Source organism: Notamacropus eugenii, chromosome 4, assembly GCF_028372415.1.
Source record: "Notamacropus eugenii isolate mMacEug1 chromosome 4, mMacEug1.pri_v2, whole genome shotgun sequence".
Classification (NCBI taxonomy): Eukaryota; Metazoa; Chordata; class Mammalia; order Diprotodontia; family Macropodidae; genus Notamacropus; species Notamacropus eugenii.
Genome location: NC_092875.1, coordinates 469,847,339 through 469,865,578, shown reverse-complemented (window position 1 = coordinate 469,865,578; position 18,240 = coordinate 469,847,339). Strand labels below are relative to the sequence as shown.

General features: G+C 40.8%; 1 protein-coding gene across 2 annotated transcripts in view; it reads right to left on the bottom strand.

Moving 5' to 3' along the window:
* IQGAP2 (IQ motif containing GTPase activating protein 2) overlaps nt 1-8,971 on the bottom strand; it is a 340,434-nt gene extending 331,463 nt beyond the window's left edge. The window contains exon 1 of one of the 2 annotated variants that reach the window (XM_072606382.1): nt 8,741-8,971. In XM_072606382.1, the coding sequence (XP_072462483.1) occupies nt 8,741-8,789 (49 nt within the window). In that variant the 5' untranslated portion in view covers nt 8,790-8,971. Of the gene's footprint in view, nt 1-7,393; nt 7,552-8,740 lie in introns of those variants that run through there. The other variant, XM_072606381.1, reaches the window with a different exon arrangement.
* Between the last annotated feature and the right edge of the window lie 9,269 nt (nt 8,972-18,240).

The window sequence follows — 18,240 nt, the reverse complement described above, 5'->3', positions numbered from 1 at the left end:
TGTCAAATGGAAACAGGCCACTGATTCAGGATTCCTGAAGGGTGCCTAACGACTTAGTGTTAAAATGTAATGTTATGTTTTACTGTATTTTTATTTTATTAAATATTTCCTCATTACATTTTTATTGGGTAGATATATGTGGCCAGCCTTTATGACACCTCTGATCTAGATCTTTAAGTTTTTCATTTTTAAGGATTAATTGATGTCTTTTGATTTAATATCATTTTCAGATATAAGCATTCTCCCATTTAACAAAGAAAAATAGTTAAGCAAACCCAGTACTGAGTATATACTAACGACTCTGGACAACACTCTGCCCTCAGTTCCCCACTGCTCTACCAAAAAGGAGGCAAGTATATTCCTCACTCCACCATCAGTTAATTTCCATGGGTTCTTTCCTGAATTCCTCAAAAGTCATCATTTCCAAAAGTATATCAGAGTTTCATGAAGTTCACAGACCACAATTTATGGAGTTCTTCTTCAGGAGACAGGCTTGGGGGGGGTGGGGGGTGAAAGAGATATAGAGCTGAGCTGGGAGTCAAGAAGACCTGAATTCAAATTCAGCCTCAGACAGTTACATGATCCTGGGCCACTTACTTAACCTGTCAGCCTCAATTTCCTCAAATATAAAATGGAAATAATAAAAGCATGTACTTTCCAGGGTTGTTTCAAGGAGCAAAAGTGCTTAGCACTGTGGTTGGCACAGGAGCAGGTGCTTCAGAAATGACTATGAGGACAGCTCCACTCAAGAATAAGATTTCAAACTGGAGAGAACTTGGGAGATCATCTACTCCAAGACTCTGATTTTACAGATGAGTGACCTGAGACCCCAAAAAGGTGATTTGCCAAAGGCCTCAAAAAGTAAAGTAAGAGAGACAGCCATCAACTAGCATTTATTAAGCACCTTCTATATACCAGGCATTATGTTAGGCACTGAGGATACAAAGCAAGGCAAAAAAACCCCAACAAAATACAATCCCACCTTCCAAGGAGGTCATAGTCTAATGGGGGTACAATATGCAAACAATCTCTCATATATATATATATATATATATATATATATATATATATATATATATATATATATATATATATATATATATATATATATATATATGTAGATAGATAGATAGATAGATAGATAGATAGATAGATAGATAGATAGATAGATAAAATATTACACAGGGGCAGATAGGTGGCCCAATGGATAGAGTCCCAGGCCTGGAGTTAGGAAGACTCCTATTTGGGAGTTCAAATCTGGCCTCAGACACTTACTAGCTGTGTAACCCTGGGAAAATCATTTAACCCTGCTTGCTTCAGTTTCCTTATCTGTAAAATGAGCTGGAGAAGGAAATCGCAAACCATTCTAGTATCTCTGCCAACAAAACCCCAAAGGGGATCAAAAGAGTCAGACAAGACTGAAAAATGACTGAACAAAGACACAGAATAAACAGGAGAGACTCTCGGAGGGAAGACATCAAGATTAAGGAGGACGAGGAAGGGTTTTTTGTAGAAAGCAGAACTTCAAGGAAACAGAAAATCTAGGAAATGAAGGCAAAGAAGGAAGAGGCTTCTAGGCTTGGAAGACAATAGTGCAAAATACCAGGAGTCTGGAGATGGCATGGCATGTTTGAAGAACAGCAAGGAGGTCAGTGTCCCTAGATCAAAGATTAGGAGGAGGAGAGTAACACAGAACACTGGAAAGGTTGGAAGAAGCTAGGTTATGAAGGACTTTGACCCTTTCATTGAGGATTTTATATTTAATCCTCAAGGAAGTAGGAAACCACTGAAACTGATTTAAGTCAGGTTCTCTGACTCCACGTCTGACAATCGTTCCACTACATTGCTCTGCTTTCAAGAGGCAGAACTATGGTAACAAGTCAAATTTTCTTTCTTTCATCTATCAAATAAATTTGTAAATAGGTAGAATTTTTCCTTTTAAGCACCAGATTTTTCCGTACCTCTGATTTTCACCAATTCACTTACAAGGGCATATCTGTGCTAAAGAAGGGATTCCTTTCATGTATGGTTTGGACAAGATGGCTGTTAACATCCAGAAAAAAAAAGTAATTTACATTCCCTATATTTATGCTTTGTTAAAAATTTAAAGGAAACTATCCTGTAAAATGTCAAGTTATTGTACCTTAGTCATATACACAACTTGACAACTCTCAAATTCTATAATTTGGTAATAACACCCTTACCGCATTTAGCTCACCCTACTATGTCCCATAACATTACAAGACAATAAAAACATCTGTGAAACACTTGGGATTAATTCAAAAGTTCCCATGAAAATGTAACAAAAAATAAGGTATCAGGAAGCTGCTGCTACAAGAAAAAAAGACATAAAAGATAACTATGCCAACAAGGAAATGAGGGAGAACATGGCTAATAGGGAACTGAAAGCCAGAAGTAGTTTCAAATCCCAGTGGTGCTCCCTACAACCTCAGGCAAGTGTTTAAGTGCCCACGGTTCCTTATCTTTAAGATAAGGGGGGGCCAGACTAGTTCAGTACCAAATTTCAATACTCTAAGAAGTAGAAGGAAAGGAGAACAAAGCTGACCAATTCTTATTAGGATAAGAAATCACAAACATTAAGCATAAGGGTTGCTACAGCATTTCTTATGAGTTATGGGGATGTAGCTTCTTAACCTGACAATATGGAGAAGTAGAGGGCTAGACCTAAGAGTCAGAAAGTTCAGATCCATTTTCTGACCCTTACTTGCTGTATGGCCCCAGGCAAGTCCCTTAATCTCTCAATTCTCATTCTCCTAGCCTGCAGATCAAGTGAGTCGGGCTCAATGACGTCTAAGGTCCCTTCCAACTCTAAATCTATGACCCTATTTCATTTTTATTTATAAGGTACACTTCAGTATCATCTAGATTTCCAGTTAAGCACACTATAAAGATATTTTCTTACACAGTATCTTTTTCAAAAAACCCACAAATTTGTAAATAAAGTGGTATTTCAGCATTAACTATTTTAATATATTTTGTTTTTACCCTCTATTGACATATTATTCCCACCGTGTAAGAGATTTGTTGTAACAAAGTAAAACAGTTAACAAGAACTAATGATACAATAACAAATAAAAATAACAATACCTCATTTTAAACTACATGCAATATTTCACATCTTTAATACATCCCATCTCTCTATTTTAATAATTCAGACATCTATTTCTCACTCTGTTACCTCTCCCACTCAATTGAAAACAACAAATCTCTTAAAACAAACACGCATAGGCAAACAAATCAAATCCCCTCAGTGGCTGTGATATTGAGTGTATGCATGAAATTTATGATAAATCTATCTCCTCCTGCATCCTACATATGTGTGTAACTAGACATCTCCTGAACCTTAAATCTCTCACATCTCTAAAATGGATGGCATATTTCATCATTGGCCCTGTGGGCTCATAATACTCATTGTATTGATCACTGTTCCTACAGCTTTTAAAGTTTTTTGTTTTTATAATGTTATCATTGTATAAATCGTTCTCTTGGTTTTATTAAAATCTTTCTTCCTGAGTTTATAAATGTCCTCAGTTCACTTTTGTAATATTGTTGTTACACTATAAATTGTTCTTGTTCTGCTTACTTCACTGTGCATTAGTTCATATATGTCTTCATCTTTTTGAATGTTTCCTCACTTCTTAGAACGTAATAGTATTCTATCACCTTCATATACCATGACTTCTTCAGCCATTTTTCATTGGTGGATATCCTCTCAATTTTTTGCTACCACAAAAGGCCATTAGAAGTATTTTTGTGCTTTTCCTTTTTTCTTTGATCTTTTAACACAATCTACTTATTAAAACATAAATTAGTTACAATGAATGTTAAAGTTCCTAGTAGGGAGCTGGTGAAATTATACCTGAACTTTAAAAATATACGTACTTTTTAAAAGCCTGGTGGATCAGAAAGAATGGTGGAAATTCAAAGGGTTATGAGGACTGAGAAGTGTCCTGAATAAAGAAAGCCTCTAGGTTGCAACTGAAGAAGCCACAGCCCTTCCTGATAAATTTTATTTAAACTTCATTTGCACCTGAGCTTATCACAACTGTAGAATTTTAGTGCAATCATTTTTATTATTGTTATGAAGATTTTATGAACCATCACCTGTACATTTCTCTTGCTCTTTAAACTGGTTAAGCTACGAATACCCTAGATGGGAAACCATGAGTCCTCTAATATGTAAAAAATAAAAACAAAACAAAAAAGCAAACATACTCAATAGAGCAATAAAATCAAATTCTAACACTTAAATCTATTAATAACACTTTCTTAAACTTGGCCTGAGAAGAACTAGCAATTGTGACAAAAGTCTTCCAGGTTTGTGTAATTTTTGTGTATATGACTAAGGTACAATAACTTGACATTTTACAGAAGTTTTCTTTAAATTTTTAACAAAGCACAAATATAGGGAATATAAATTACTTTTTTTTCTGGATGTTAATTCACATTGATAATAGCTGACATTCATATGACCCTTAAGGTTTGCAAAGAAAAATGGTGATTTACATCATCTCACTTAATGGTCACAATTCTGTGAGATAAATGCTGTAAATATTACACATTTTACAGATAAGGAAACTGAGGCATAAATAGGTTAAGTGACTTGTAGATTATGACAGGGATGCTAAGTGTCAGAAATAGGTTCAAATTTCAAGTTCATTACTCTACTAGGACTCCACCTTTGAACTTTGATGAGATATCATAAAGAACCATGCCAGAATTGTGAGTTGCACAGATTCTCCAAGAAGCTGCTCAGTGAGAATTAGCTGGTATCAGTCTCTCACACACATACGTACAGATTACCCTACCTGATTAAAAAAGTTAAGATCAGTTCTAAGTAGAGATATAATCCTATTTTACAGATCTTCTGAGTTAAGGTATTTCACTGTACTGTATTTCCATCAAAGTCCTCCAAGGCTGGAATGCATTCATTGCCTCCTCACCTCCCCCTTATAGAATGCCTGTCTTCCTCAAGTGCCATCCCAAGTGCCACCTCCTACATGAGCCCTATCCTGATCTTGTTAGTAGAACCCTTTATCTGCAGAAGCTATTTTGTATATATTTACCAGTATACAAGGTGTCTTGACCCCTCCAGTAAAATATAAAACCTTTAAGGGCAGGGACTGGTGCATTAATCAAAAGTGTCTTTTACAATGAGTTGCACTTCTCTAATTCTTCTCTAATATCAAATAAAAGTGGAAAATATATTTTTATTTGTATTTAAGAAGGAGCAAAACTAAGCTCATCCTTCCACAACTGTGAGATCTTTTTTCTTATAAATGTCCATTTTCTGCCCAACAGTAGAGAACCTCTTCACACTACCTCATAAATCTTCCAGAGTGACAAAGCCAACATGCTGGGTTGGGTGCCTTCTACCAAGTTTCTTGATGTTACACAGACTAGTGGAAGACAAAAATTGTCCTGTTACTGTCCAGAAATTTCAATCAAGGAATTTTAGAAATGTCATTGTCCCAAGAAGAACACTACTCAAAAGCAGCACGTAGCAGCTAGAAATAAGTCATTATTCTCCAAAAAAAATTATCTCACAATTAAGCAATTATTTTAAAAAACCTATTTAGAAAGAGGAAGAATGTAATTATTTTCCAAATTTTTCCAAATGCGGTAGGTATAAACAGTTTTGGGATATCAACTTTCTACAACCTGGGATAGTTTAATTTTCTTTGTATCCCTAGTGCATAGGACAGTATCTAGCACTCTGGAAGCGCTACTGCCATTGACATCTGATTATTTTCATCAATGATGGAGCTGAGAATCCAATTGAGTTTCCTCACCAGTGAAATGAAGAGGGTGGACCAATCTTGAAAAGTCCCTTTCAGCTCTAAAAGTCCATGACTCACAGGTGAATCACAGCACCCCAGTTTGGGCTGTTTAATTGCAGTTGGACTAGAGGATTCAGTTTGGAAAGAACCTCAGTGACCTTACAGGTCCTACAGGTAAACGAAGGAAACTGAAGCGCAAGTGATTTGCTCAAGGTCTCACAGATAATAGTAGTCTGTTCTCAACAGGAACCAGCCTTGCAATTTGGACATACCGCGATGCACAACACCCTGTTTTTGTAACTTTCCTTATTATTGTTCTTCAGCATTAATTTAACAATTAAAAATTCAAGTTCATTGTACCCGCATTTGCCAATCACTTCTAAAAACGTTTTGGGAGTGGTTAATGCAGTTTCTAATCTAGTGAAGTTTATCTCTAAGACATCTAAATTTTCAACAGTATCCACCCTGCTCCCCACATCCCATGCACAGCTTACCTTACTGATATGTCTCATTCTGAGATATAAAGCTATAACACCAAATAGCTTTACATATTTCAGCAAAATATAGCCATCACTTAAGAGTAATGTTAGGATAAGCTATTGAATTCAGTGAAAAGATGTGTGAATCACAGACTTCAGTCATTTTCTCATCTGTCAGAAACGTGAGCCTTCATGGAGGACTCGTGAAATCTCACAAGCATAGGTTTCTATGTGGTATTTTACAGATCCTTAGCCTGATAGAATCTGAGAGATTTTCTGGCAGTATATTAACTGTCATTTAATTGAGCTACTAAAGTATATTAGAAAGAAAGAGGGAAAGGAAAACGAGGGGAATTATGAAGCACAAATCTGGAGTCCCTAATCCACCACTACACTCAACTCTACATTTTAAATCACATAACTCCTTAAAAAATTGTTAAATGAAACTTTAAATTGTTTTATGCTCAGAAGTCAAGCACTTAAATTTGTAATTCTTATTATTTTCCTTAATGCAATTACAATTCAGGTTGAGTGTTGATGATCTTGTTTGTAGAAAGAAAAGTGGAGGAAGAAGAATGATGTCATTATAGGGTTTGGGGGGGGGGGGAGAATGAACCCCTACTTAAATTAAAAAACCCACAGCCTCAAAGGCATGTGAGGAAAAGGGAGAGACAGCCACCACACTAAAGATCAAGGTAGCATTCATTATTCATTCCTATACTTCTAGGATGGTCTTTCAGCGACAAAATTTATTTTGAGGTCTCAACCAGACAAAAGGCTTAGAACTCAGTGCCAAACTTGGTATTTACAGGTTAAAGTTCCCTTTTTTGCACGACAGGCTTGCCAGAAACAAATACAAATTATTAGAATGTATTAAGTTTAAATACCCCTTTCAAATACACAGAAAGAGATCCACAGCCAAGAGTCTGGCTAATAAAAAAAATGTGGAAGTTTGCAAATATTTTTCTTAAAGTACACGTCAAGCAATCAAATTTGTTAGTATCGGTTTTTAATACAGGAAGATAAAGTAGGCAATAATGGGATATAACATAATAGAACCAATCTGAACGTTAACCCTTAAGTAATCGGTAAACATGAAAAATGCACACCTACTTTAAACTGCTGGTGTGCCTGCACAGGCTGCGTGATTTACCCAGGTGCAAACTGATTATGTTCTCCTGTTTCTGCCTGGTGCTGCGGTTACCTGAAGAACTAACAGGGCCTAGGATCAACTGTTGACTGCCTTTTCCTCAGTGGACAGAAATTTGTATGATCGACATTCCACACACATGGGAGGCATTAACCTCCTTCCCCTGACCCTCCAATCTAAAGAGAGTGACCAGGGAAAAGGGGGATCCACACAGCCTGGGAGCCCAGCTCAGCAAGTCTGTGAAAATCTGTGTTCTGGACATCTCAGAGTTTTTAAAATGCTCATTTTAAATGTTATATGTAACAGGTGCCACCAATATCGGCACCGGGGCAAGGCGGCAGTGCTTTGCCAAGGCAAAACATTAGTCTTCCAGGCTGTCCCTCAACAGTGGCTTAATTATCAGGGCCCAGCCCCTCGGAGATACGGCCAACTCCGCCCCCCACATATACGCACTTTTTTTTAAGAAAAAAAAAGAAACCACTTCCTGGCACATGTTTAGGACTCTGAACTCAGTACACGGAGCCACGTGGTTGGTGCTAATCTGGCCAGATCCACTCGATCAGCTGCATTTCTCCCGCAGCCTATTCTAACGGCTGCTCTCTGTAATCATATACCATCTCGTTCAAGTCACGCGGCCTCCAGCGAAGTGCCCTAGCCCTCCCGAGGCACCATCCCCAGTGACACTGGGCTCAGGCTGGGGGCCAACGAAAGGGAGGGCGACCAGACATCCCGGGAGCCTCACACGTACGCACACACACCTGTGGGAAAGAGCCCGGCTCCTCCCCCCGAGGCTGGGATGAGAGGAGACGCCGGCTCTGCCCAAAGGGTGCCAGCTGGATTCCCACACATAGCCTGGCATCCGTGGAAACCGGAGGCGTGGAGAGAGCCCGCTAAGGGGCGGAAGACCTCAGCACCCACCTGCAGCCCCAACAAACAAACTTTCCTTGGCTTACTGCCTGGGGTGGCTGGGGGGAGAGGACACCGCCTCCAAACGCGCCCCCAGGCCCCCCAATCCCAGGCTGGACAGCTGCCTGTGACACTTCACGCTCACTTGACACCCCCAAGCCTTCTGGGGTGCTCTCCACTAGAGGACGACAGTGGGGGAGAGGAGGAGGAGGGGAAGAGGGAGGAGGAAACCACAGGGCGCTTTACAACTGCAGCTTCCAACTTTGCCAGCCATGCAGGAGGGTTTCCCTCACTCCCTCCCTCCCTTCCCTCCTCCCCGTGCATCCGGGCCCCTTTCTGCAAGTTAGCCTCCCTCTCCGCAGGTTACTTTTGGGGTCCCTCCGCGGGGAGCGCCCTGCACTCACAGCCATATCGAGGTCTCTGCAAGGGCGACGCCAGCTCTTCGTGATGCATCCTGCGCTGCGCCCGCGGCTCCGCGGCCGGCTCGGGGCCGGGGGCTCCGCTCGGCTCGGGGGACGGCTCCGTGCCGCGGCTCCGGGCTGCGGCTCCGGGCTGCGGCCCCAGCTCCTGCCCGGCTGCCGCGGTCGGTCCTCCTGCGCCTCTCCCACCTTCCCAGATAGGTGATTTCTCCCTCCCAGCACCCTCCTAGGCGCCCGCAGCTGCTGCCGCTCTCTACGATTACTCAGCTCTGCGCGCTGACACCCGGAGGAAAAGTGAACTCTCCTCCCTCCCTCCCTCCTCCTCCTCCTCCTCCTCCTCCTCCCCCATCGTGTTTCCTTTCTCCTGCAACCCTGCCCCGTTATTCACACCCAGGCTGGGAGCTGGGGCCGCGGGGTAGCGGCCTCTACCGCCTGGAGCCGGGCACTGCACAGAGTCTGGGGGTCCCCCCTCCCTACCCCCACCTCCCGCCACCCGGTCCCGCCAGGGTCTCGGAGGAGGGGGCGGACGGGCGGGAAGTTGGACCACAAGGCTTGCGCGCGCGAACACACACAGACACACACATACATGCACACACATACATGCACACACACAGACACGCACGCACACATTCACATGCACATGCACACACACACATACGCACGCACACGCGCACACACAAAAGCTTGTTGGTAGCGGGCGATCGGAGCCCTGGGTGACAGCGAGGGGTTTGGTTTTGTTTTGTTCTGGCGGTTTAGGGTGGAAATGAAACATCGTAAAGAAAAGAAATGACACAGCACAGGGAAGAAGGCTCCGGCTTCGGCGGGTGTTGCTCAGCTACCCAGACAAACAGCTGCTGGGCGCTTTCCCGCTGGGGGCAGCTGCTTGTCAACTTTTTTTTTTTGTTCTGGTTTTGTCTATGCGATCGATGCATTTATGAACACGAAAGAAGCAACTGTTGCCATGGGCTCTAAAAGTGGAAGATCACTTTTGGAATCAACCCTCACTCACCTTGATTTCCGGTAAATGGATAGGATTGATAGAGAACCGCCACTGAGTCTTTGTTGTTTGAGGAGTAGCTAGAAGTTGTCAATCTCCCCCGCCCCCCCAAGCAACCACTCCAAACGCAGCTGAGAACCAAACCCGTCTTCATCTCTTCCTCCTCAAACCAACTGTCACCCCACCCCAGCTGAGGTCTCACCCCAGCAGGCTACCCACCCACCTAGGGAGCTGAGGACATCTTCTGGGTTATTGTACAGGTTTAAAAAACTACGTGGCTTTTCTTCGTGAGGCTTGCTTTCCTCTTGCGCCTGGGAGTATGACATCTATCCTAAGTCATGTGTGGCTTTTCTCTCTACCTATGTGCCTAGGCCACTTTCTCAGAGTCATGTATCCTTCCTTCCCTAGGCTGGTTTTCTTACCCCTGCAGGACAAACCACCCGTGCCTATTTATGAAGAAAACTGAAAAACAAAGAGTAGAGCACATGTAGTTTGTTTTTCCTGTTCTTATCCTAAGAGATCCCTTTTCCAGGAAGATAGAAAAGGAACAGGTCAAGAACAGGAATTAATCCTCAACCCTAAAATCCCTTTCATGTCTGAGTTTAGTTGAAGTGCTACAGCCTACTACCGAAGGGCCTATCCTGATTCTCTCTCAAAGTTACTAGTGCCCTCTCTCCCTTCAGGAAACTTTTGTGTATGCTTTGTACCTTTTTACAGGAATTAATCTGTTCTCTTCTGGTTCCCTCCCCCCGCCCCTTCTTGTTGTTCAATTAAGTCTGACTGTGACCCAATTTGGAGTTTTCTTAGCAAAGATCCTAGAGTAGTTTGCCATTTCCTTCTCCAGTTCATTTTACCAATTGAGGAAACGGAGGCAAACAGGGTTAAGTGACTTGCCCAGAGTCATACAGCTAGTAAGTGTCTGAGGCCAGATTAGAACTCAGGAAGATGAGTCTTCCTAAATCTGGATCCGGTACTCCATCTACTGCACAAGCCAGCTGTTTGTCCCTAATAGATTGTAAACTCCTTAAGGATAGGTAGTTTCTGGTTTTTGTCTGTCTCCCCCTAGCCTTTCACTGTGTCTGGAACACGAAGGTCACTGAACAACAAATGTTGGTCGAATTGATGAATTACTTGTTTTGTTTTTTAAGTAAATAGTGATGGTTTTTAATCTCTGAAAAGTCAGGAAGTTGAAGGTATTCATTTTCTTCTTGAAGCCCGTACTTTAATGCATCAAAGGAAATACCATCTGGTCTAACTACCCAACCTGGTGGAAGGATTTGTGATGAAAACAGCTCAGCCCTTAGAGAAGACCTGGGTTTGAAAGTCCACTGATTATATGCTAGATGGGTGATCCTAGGCAAGTCGCTAAAGTTGCCTGAACCTCAGTTTCTATAGCTTTTATGAGATGTACAAAATGTTTACATCATGATGACCCTGTGAGTTGATGTTATTCTTACCTGGGAAATAATTGAAACAGAATTCATTGTCACCTGACAAAGATGCTTCTGTGTCTTCTTTCTTTTAAAAAGGAGAATTTTCTAGTAATTAATTCAAAAATAAAGTACATTATCTTGTGACAGAATGTACTTCTCATCACTGAAGTGTTCAGGCAGAAACTACATGACCACCACTCAGAGATACATTTCTGCATGGGATGGGAAGTTAGCCTTAGATGATCTTAAAGGTCCCTTCTAAGGATTTAATTTTGGGGATTTCATATATGAACATCAGGTACAGTTGGGGGAGAGCTCTAAAATTTCTCATAATTCATTCACCTTATATTTGTTAGACACTCACTCAAGCATTTATTAAGTGCTATTATACGCCAGGCAAGTTAATGCAAAGACAGAAGTAAAGTCCCTTCTCTCAGAGAACTTCCCTTCTCTTCCAATAAACGAATTAAGTGCCTACAACATGCATACCAGGCACTCTGGTAAGTGCTGGGGATACGTTGAAAACAAAGACAATCCCTGTCCTCAGTGAGCTCACAGTCTAAAAGGGAAGACAGTAAACAAAAGGGCATCAGTGGTACCCAGCTCTGGGCATCTTGCTCCATGTAATTGAAACTAGGCAGGGTACAGATGCAAGGTGGAGTGGGTCTTCTAAAGGGTGTGACAAACTGTACATATATAGATATACTCAAAATTCATCCAGAGAAGATATGTACAAGGTAAACTGGGGAGAGGGGGAGAGACACTAACAGTTAACCTTGAAAAGCTTAGAGAAGTAGAGCTAAGTCTTAAAGGAAACAGGGATTCTAAAAGGTACAGAGTGCTGCATTCCATGGTAGACAGCCCTTGCAAAGGCATGAGTAGAGGAGATGGAGTATAGGAGAACAGCAAGAGAGCCAGTTTGGCTAGATCATGTTGTATGGGGAAGGGGAAGGGGTGTTGTGTATAAGAAGGGTGAAAAGGTAGAAAGGGATCAGGTTGTGAAGAGCTTTAAATGACGGGAATTTATATTGGTTCAGAGAGGTTACTCAGGAGCCACTGGAGTTTATTGGGAGAGGCAGGTGACTTGATCAGACTGGTGCTTTAAGAAAATCTCTGTTGGCTGAATGATAGATAGGTTGGAGTAGGGAAGAGCCTTGAGGCAGGTAGACCAATTAGAAGGAAACTGCATAGTTCAGGTAAAGTGATGGAGGGTTTAAACTGAGTGAGTACAGAGAAAGGGAGGGATATTAGTGATAGTTAATATGCATGTGTTAAGCACCTCCCAAGTGCCAGGCACTGTGCTAAGCCTTGGGGATACTAAGAAAAGCAATAGACAGTCCCTGTCCTCAAGGAGCTCACCATCCAGTAGGGGAGAAAATAAGCAAATAAATATATACAAAAAGCTCAGTGCAGAGTAAATAGGAAATAACACAAGGAAGATGAGAGAATTCAGAGGAACTGGCAAAGGCTTCCTGTAGAAAATGGGATTTTAATGGTGACTTGAAGGAAGCCAGAGGCAGAGATGAGGAGACTATTCCAGGAATGGGGGACAGCCAGAGATGAGTTTCTTGTTAGTGGGACAGCAAGGAGGCCAGTGTCACTGGATCCAAGAGTCCTGAGCCAACTGGAAGTAGGGTAGGAGGGAGCAGGGTTGTGAAGGGCTGGGAAAGCCAAACCAAGAATTTGGTATTTGATTTGATCCTAGAAGTTTGGATTTGATCCTAGAGGTAAGAGAGTAAAAAGATTTGACAACTGAGTAGATGTATGTGATGAATGAAAATGAAGAGTGGAGGATGACCCTGAGGCTATGGACCTGAGTGTGGACTTGAGAGTGTGGAGGATGAAGGCAATCCCCATTCTGAGTGTGCTGAGAGTGATTGCTCTGGGGGATGTAAAAGAGATTATCACCATAACCCTACTCTCAAGGACTTTCTAATGTAATTACTAAAGATAAGGCAAATGTCAGATCTTTGAAACATAGAAATGTTCTTCTAAGAGGGTTGGTTAAATGCAGGGGAATTTCAGGGGATGGAAAAATCTAGGATTAGATTCTTCATTGAAGTCTTCAGAGAGGACTCGGGATTTGCCTCGTCACTAGGACTTGAGCTGGGTCTTAAATAAATGGTAAGATTTAAGTGCAGAAGACGACTATATTCCTTCTACCTTTACAACCAAAATAACAGTTTAGAGGAAGGAAATATGTCTTGAAGTTGGGGTTTGGGATCATCCTAGTGGGAACAAACCATTTACATTAGGGTAAATTAGACTCAGAATGTGAGGCTATGAGGAACATAGGTATAAAAGAAAAATCTTGACTTTGCCCTGGAAGCAATGGGAAACTAGAGAAGACTACTGAACAAGAAAGTGATAGGACTTTTTTAAACAATTAAATATTTTATTTTATGCTAAAGAGACAGAAACTATATTTAAAGACATTTTTGTAACTTGATCTCAGCCAAAGGACTGAGAAGCAATCTATGATTATGGAAATTTCATCTTCCCCATATTCCTTGTTGTTTTTGTGGAGTCATTTTCAGTTGTGTTGACTCTTTGTGACCTTTTTGGGGTCAAAAGATACTGGATACTGGATACTAGTCAAGATACTAGAGTGGTTTGCTATTTCCTTCTCAGTTTAATTTTACAGATGGAAAAACTGAGGTAAACAGGGTGGACTGACTTGCCCAGTGTCACATGGTTAGTAAGTGTCTGAGGCCAAATTTGAAGTCAGGAAGATGAGTCTTCTGGACCTCAGGTCCAGTACTCTATCCACTTCACCACCTAGCGCCCCCCCCCCCCCCCCCCCCGCCCCTTGCCCAGCCATATTCCTAGTAAATAGATAAGAGCTATTTTTGAACTTTCTATAAGTGATTCAAAGCAACTCGTTGGCTAGCGAAAAGAAACCTAGAGTTTTTGAGGTAAAACTAAATACAAGACACCCAGAGGTTCTGAAATTCAGGCTTATCTGCTCTATCTTCAAAATCAAGTAGTCACAGACTAACAATTCATAGTCATGGTGTGACTTCATAAATCCATTTTTACTTGTTTGATGTCATCCCTTTCCTCCTAACCCCAAGATCAGTCCCCAAACAGATTTACTCCTATACCCCATTTTTCTGCTGCCATTTGCCATGGCAAACATTTTCAGCTACCATACTACCACCAACGGAGAAAGACAGCATTAAAAGAAGATTTGGTAGATTAATCTGGCAACATTGTGCAAAAATAGATGGGAGGGGGGATGGGATAGCATAAGAAAAGAAAACTGGGAGGGGAGCAGGCAAGAATTTTTTAAAACAGAGGCTTAATTAGGGTAGGATGTGGGAAAATTTATCATAAACTCTTATTGTTTTGTATAAAATACAGGCACATGAATACTTATATGAGAGATACATTTTGTTGTTGTTAAGTAATTTTTTTTTTAGTTATGTCCAACTCTGTGAGCCCACTTGGGATTTTCGTGGCCAAGATACTGGAGTGGTTTGCCATTTCCTTTTCCAGCTCATTTTATAGATGACGAACTGAGGAAAACAAGGATGTGATTTGCCCAGGTTAATAAAAAGCTAGTGTCTTAAGGGCAGATTTGAACTCATGAAGATGAGTCTTTGTGGTTCTAAGTCCAGCACTCTATCTACTGCAACACCTAGCTGCCCTTAGAAATACATACCAAAGACTTTAAAAACAACCCACATATAGATAGACAATAAAGCACATAGACTGAATATAGCACAAGTACATAGGGAATATTTTAAGGATGGAAGGTGAAAGTAAGATTACAATTAAGTAGAGATCTAGGAAAAAGACAGGACTCATTGTCTGATGTTGGAAAAAATCCAAGGCAAAAGGAGACAGAGACAGCAGAGGGTGAGATGGATAGATAGTGTCATAGAAACAATAAATATGAGTTTGGACAGATTTCAGGAGATGGTGGAAGGCATGGTGTGCTATATTTTATGGGGTCATGAAGAGCCAGACACAACTAAATGACTGAACAGCAACAGAGAGATCTAGAATAATAGTGAGAGTCCAATGCAATACCTACTTGCTATCATCTGACCTATCTGTGAAGGTTCAAGGTGCTCTTCAAGTCCAAGGTTTCTGAGTAGAGCTTAGTACTAAGAGGAACTATGAGGATAAGCTTCCATTTTCAGCACTGAAATCTGTAGGGCTTCCATGTGTAGTCACTCTTTAATAAACCTATTTCAAAGTTCATTTCACCTCAAAAATCACAAGCCAGAAATTTGGAGGCAAAAGGCTGTAGTATTTTCTGTTATTTGACACTGGAGAACAACTGCAAATACACACTTAGGCCATATACGAGTTTTAATTTGCACCATCTGACTGTGCTTGCAAGAACATTAAAATAAAAAGTAAAGCCATCTAGTGAAAAAATGTTGGATTTTTTTTTAATGAGGCATGAAAAGGTTTCTAAGATGTAAAACAAAAGAGGACATTGGAAAACAACTAGCTATGCTAAAGGTAATTTTTAAAAAGTAGTATGGTTTAAAAATCGATTATTTGCTAAAGCCATTTCTTTTCCATTTGTAAGTTTAGAAGAGTGTGGTGGTATTTGCAAAAAACATTCTTTAGCTGCTCTAGATATAATAGGTGTATAACTATAATAAATGACTTGATCCAGAAATACAAAAGAAAAAAGATACATTTATTATCAAAAGATTTAGCATGCAGTGGGTGTATCATTTTCTCTTGAAATAATTGTCTTATAGCTCTTCTCAGCAACTTAACAATGTAAGACCAAAGAATCATGGTGGAAAAGGCTTTCTTTCTTTCTTTTTCTTTTACTTTTTTTTAAAATTTATTTATTTATTTTTTATTTAACTTTTAACATTCATTTTCACAAAATTTTGGGTTCCAAATTTTCTCCCCTTTTGTCCCCTACCCACCCCAAAACACCGAGCATTCTAATTGCCCCTATGACCAATCTGCCCTCTCTTCTATCATCCCTCCCTTCCCTTGTCCCCATCTTCTCTTTTGTCCTATAGGGCCAAATAACTTTCTATACCCCTTTACCTGTATTTCTTGTTTCCTAGTAGCAGGAACAGTACTCAACAGTTGTTCCTAAAACTTTGAGTTCCAACTTCTCTTCCTCCCTCCCTCCCCACCCCTTCCCTTTGGAAGGCAAGCAATTTATTATAGGCCATATCTGTGTAGTTTTGCAAATGACTTCCATAGTATAAGACTAACTATATTTCCCTCCATCCTATCCTGTCCCCCATTACTTCTATTCTCTCTTTTGATCCTGTCCCTCCCCATGAGTGATGACCTCAAATTGCTCCCTCTTCCCCATGCCTTCCCTTCCATCACCCCCCCTGCTTATCCCCTTCTCCCCCACTTTCCTGTATTGTAAGATAGGTTTTCATACCAAAATAAGTGTGCATTTTATTCCTTCCTTTAGTGGAATGTGATGAGAGTAAACTTCATGTTTTTCTCTCACCTCCCCTCTTTATCCTTCCACTAATAAGTCTTTTGCTTGCCTCTTTTATGACAGATAATTTGCCCCATTCCATTTCTCCCTTTCTCCTCCCAATAAATTTCTCTCTCACTGCTTGATTTCATTTTTTTAAGATATGATCCCATCCTCTTCAATTCACTCTGTGCACTCTCTCTCTCTATGTGTGTGTGCGTGTGCATGTGTGTGTGTGTGTGTGTGCGTGTGTGTGTGTGTGTGTGTGTGTGTGTGTGTAATCCCACCCAGTACCCAGATACTGAATAGTTTCAAGAGTTACAAACATTGTCTTTCCATGTAGGAATGTAAACAGTTCAACTTTAGTAAGTCCCTTATGACTTCTCTTCGCTGTTTACCTTTTCATGCTTCTCTTCATTCTTGTGTTTGAAAGTCAAATTTTCTTTTCAGCTCTGGTCTTTTCATCAAGAATGCTTGAAAGTCCTCTATTTCATTGAAAGACCAATTTTTCCCCTGAAGTATTATAATCAGTTTTGCTGGGTAGGTGATTCTTGATTTTAGTCCTAGTTCCTTTGACTTCTGGAATATCCTATTCCACGCCCTTCGATCCCTTAATGTAGAAGCTGTTAGATCTTGTGTTATTCTGATTGTATTTCCACAATACTTGAATTGTTTCTTTCTAGCTGCCTACAACACTTTCTCCTTGACCTGGGAACTCTGGAATTTGGCCACAATGATCCTAGGAGTTTCTCTTTTTGGATCTCTTTCAGGTGGTGATCTGTGGATTCCTTGAATACTTATTTTGCCCTCTGGTTCTAAAACCTCAGGGCAGTCTTCCTTGACAATTTCATGAAAGATGATGTCTAGGCTCTTTCCTTGATCATGGCTTTCAGGTAGGCCCATAATTTTTAAATTGTTTCTCCTGGATCTATTTTCCAGTTCAGTTGTTTTTCCAATGAAATATTTCACATGATCTTCCATTTTTTCATTCTTTTGGTTTTGTTTTGTGATTTCTTGGTTTCTCATAAAGTCATTGGCTTCCATCTGTTCCATTCTAATTTTGAAAGAACTATTTTCTTCAGTGAGCTTTTGGACCTCCTTTTCCATTTGGCTAATTCTGCTTTTGAAAGCATTCTTCTCCTCATTGGCTTTTTGAACCTCTTTTGCCAATTGAGTTAGCCTATTTTTCAAGGTGTTATTTTCTTCAATTTTTTGGGGCCTCCTTTAGCAGGGTGTGGACCTGCTTTTCATGCTTTTCTTTCATCTCTCTCATTTCTCTTCCCAGATTTTCCTCCACCTCTCTAACTTGATTTTCAAAATCCTTTTTGAGCTCTTCCATGGCCTGAGCCCATTGGGTCGGCTGGGATACAGAAGCCTTGACTGCTGTGTCTTTGCCTGATGGTAAGCATTGTTCTTCCTCATCAGAAAGGAAGGGAGGAATTATCTGTTCACCAAGAAAGTAACCTTCTATAGTCTTATTTTTTTTTTTCCTTTTTCTGGGCATTTTCCCAGCCAGTGACTTGACTTCTGAGTATTGTCTTCACACCCACTTTGCCTCTAGATCCTCCCAGCCAGCGCTTGTGGTCTGAGATTCAAATGCTGCTTCCCAGCTTCAGGGCTTTTGGCAGGGGCA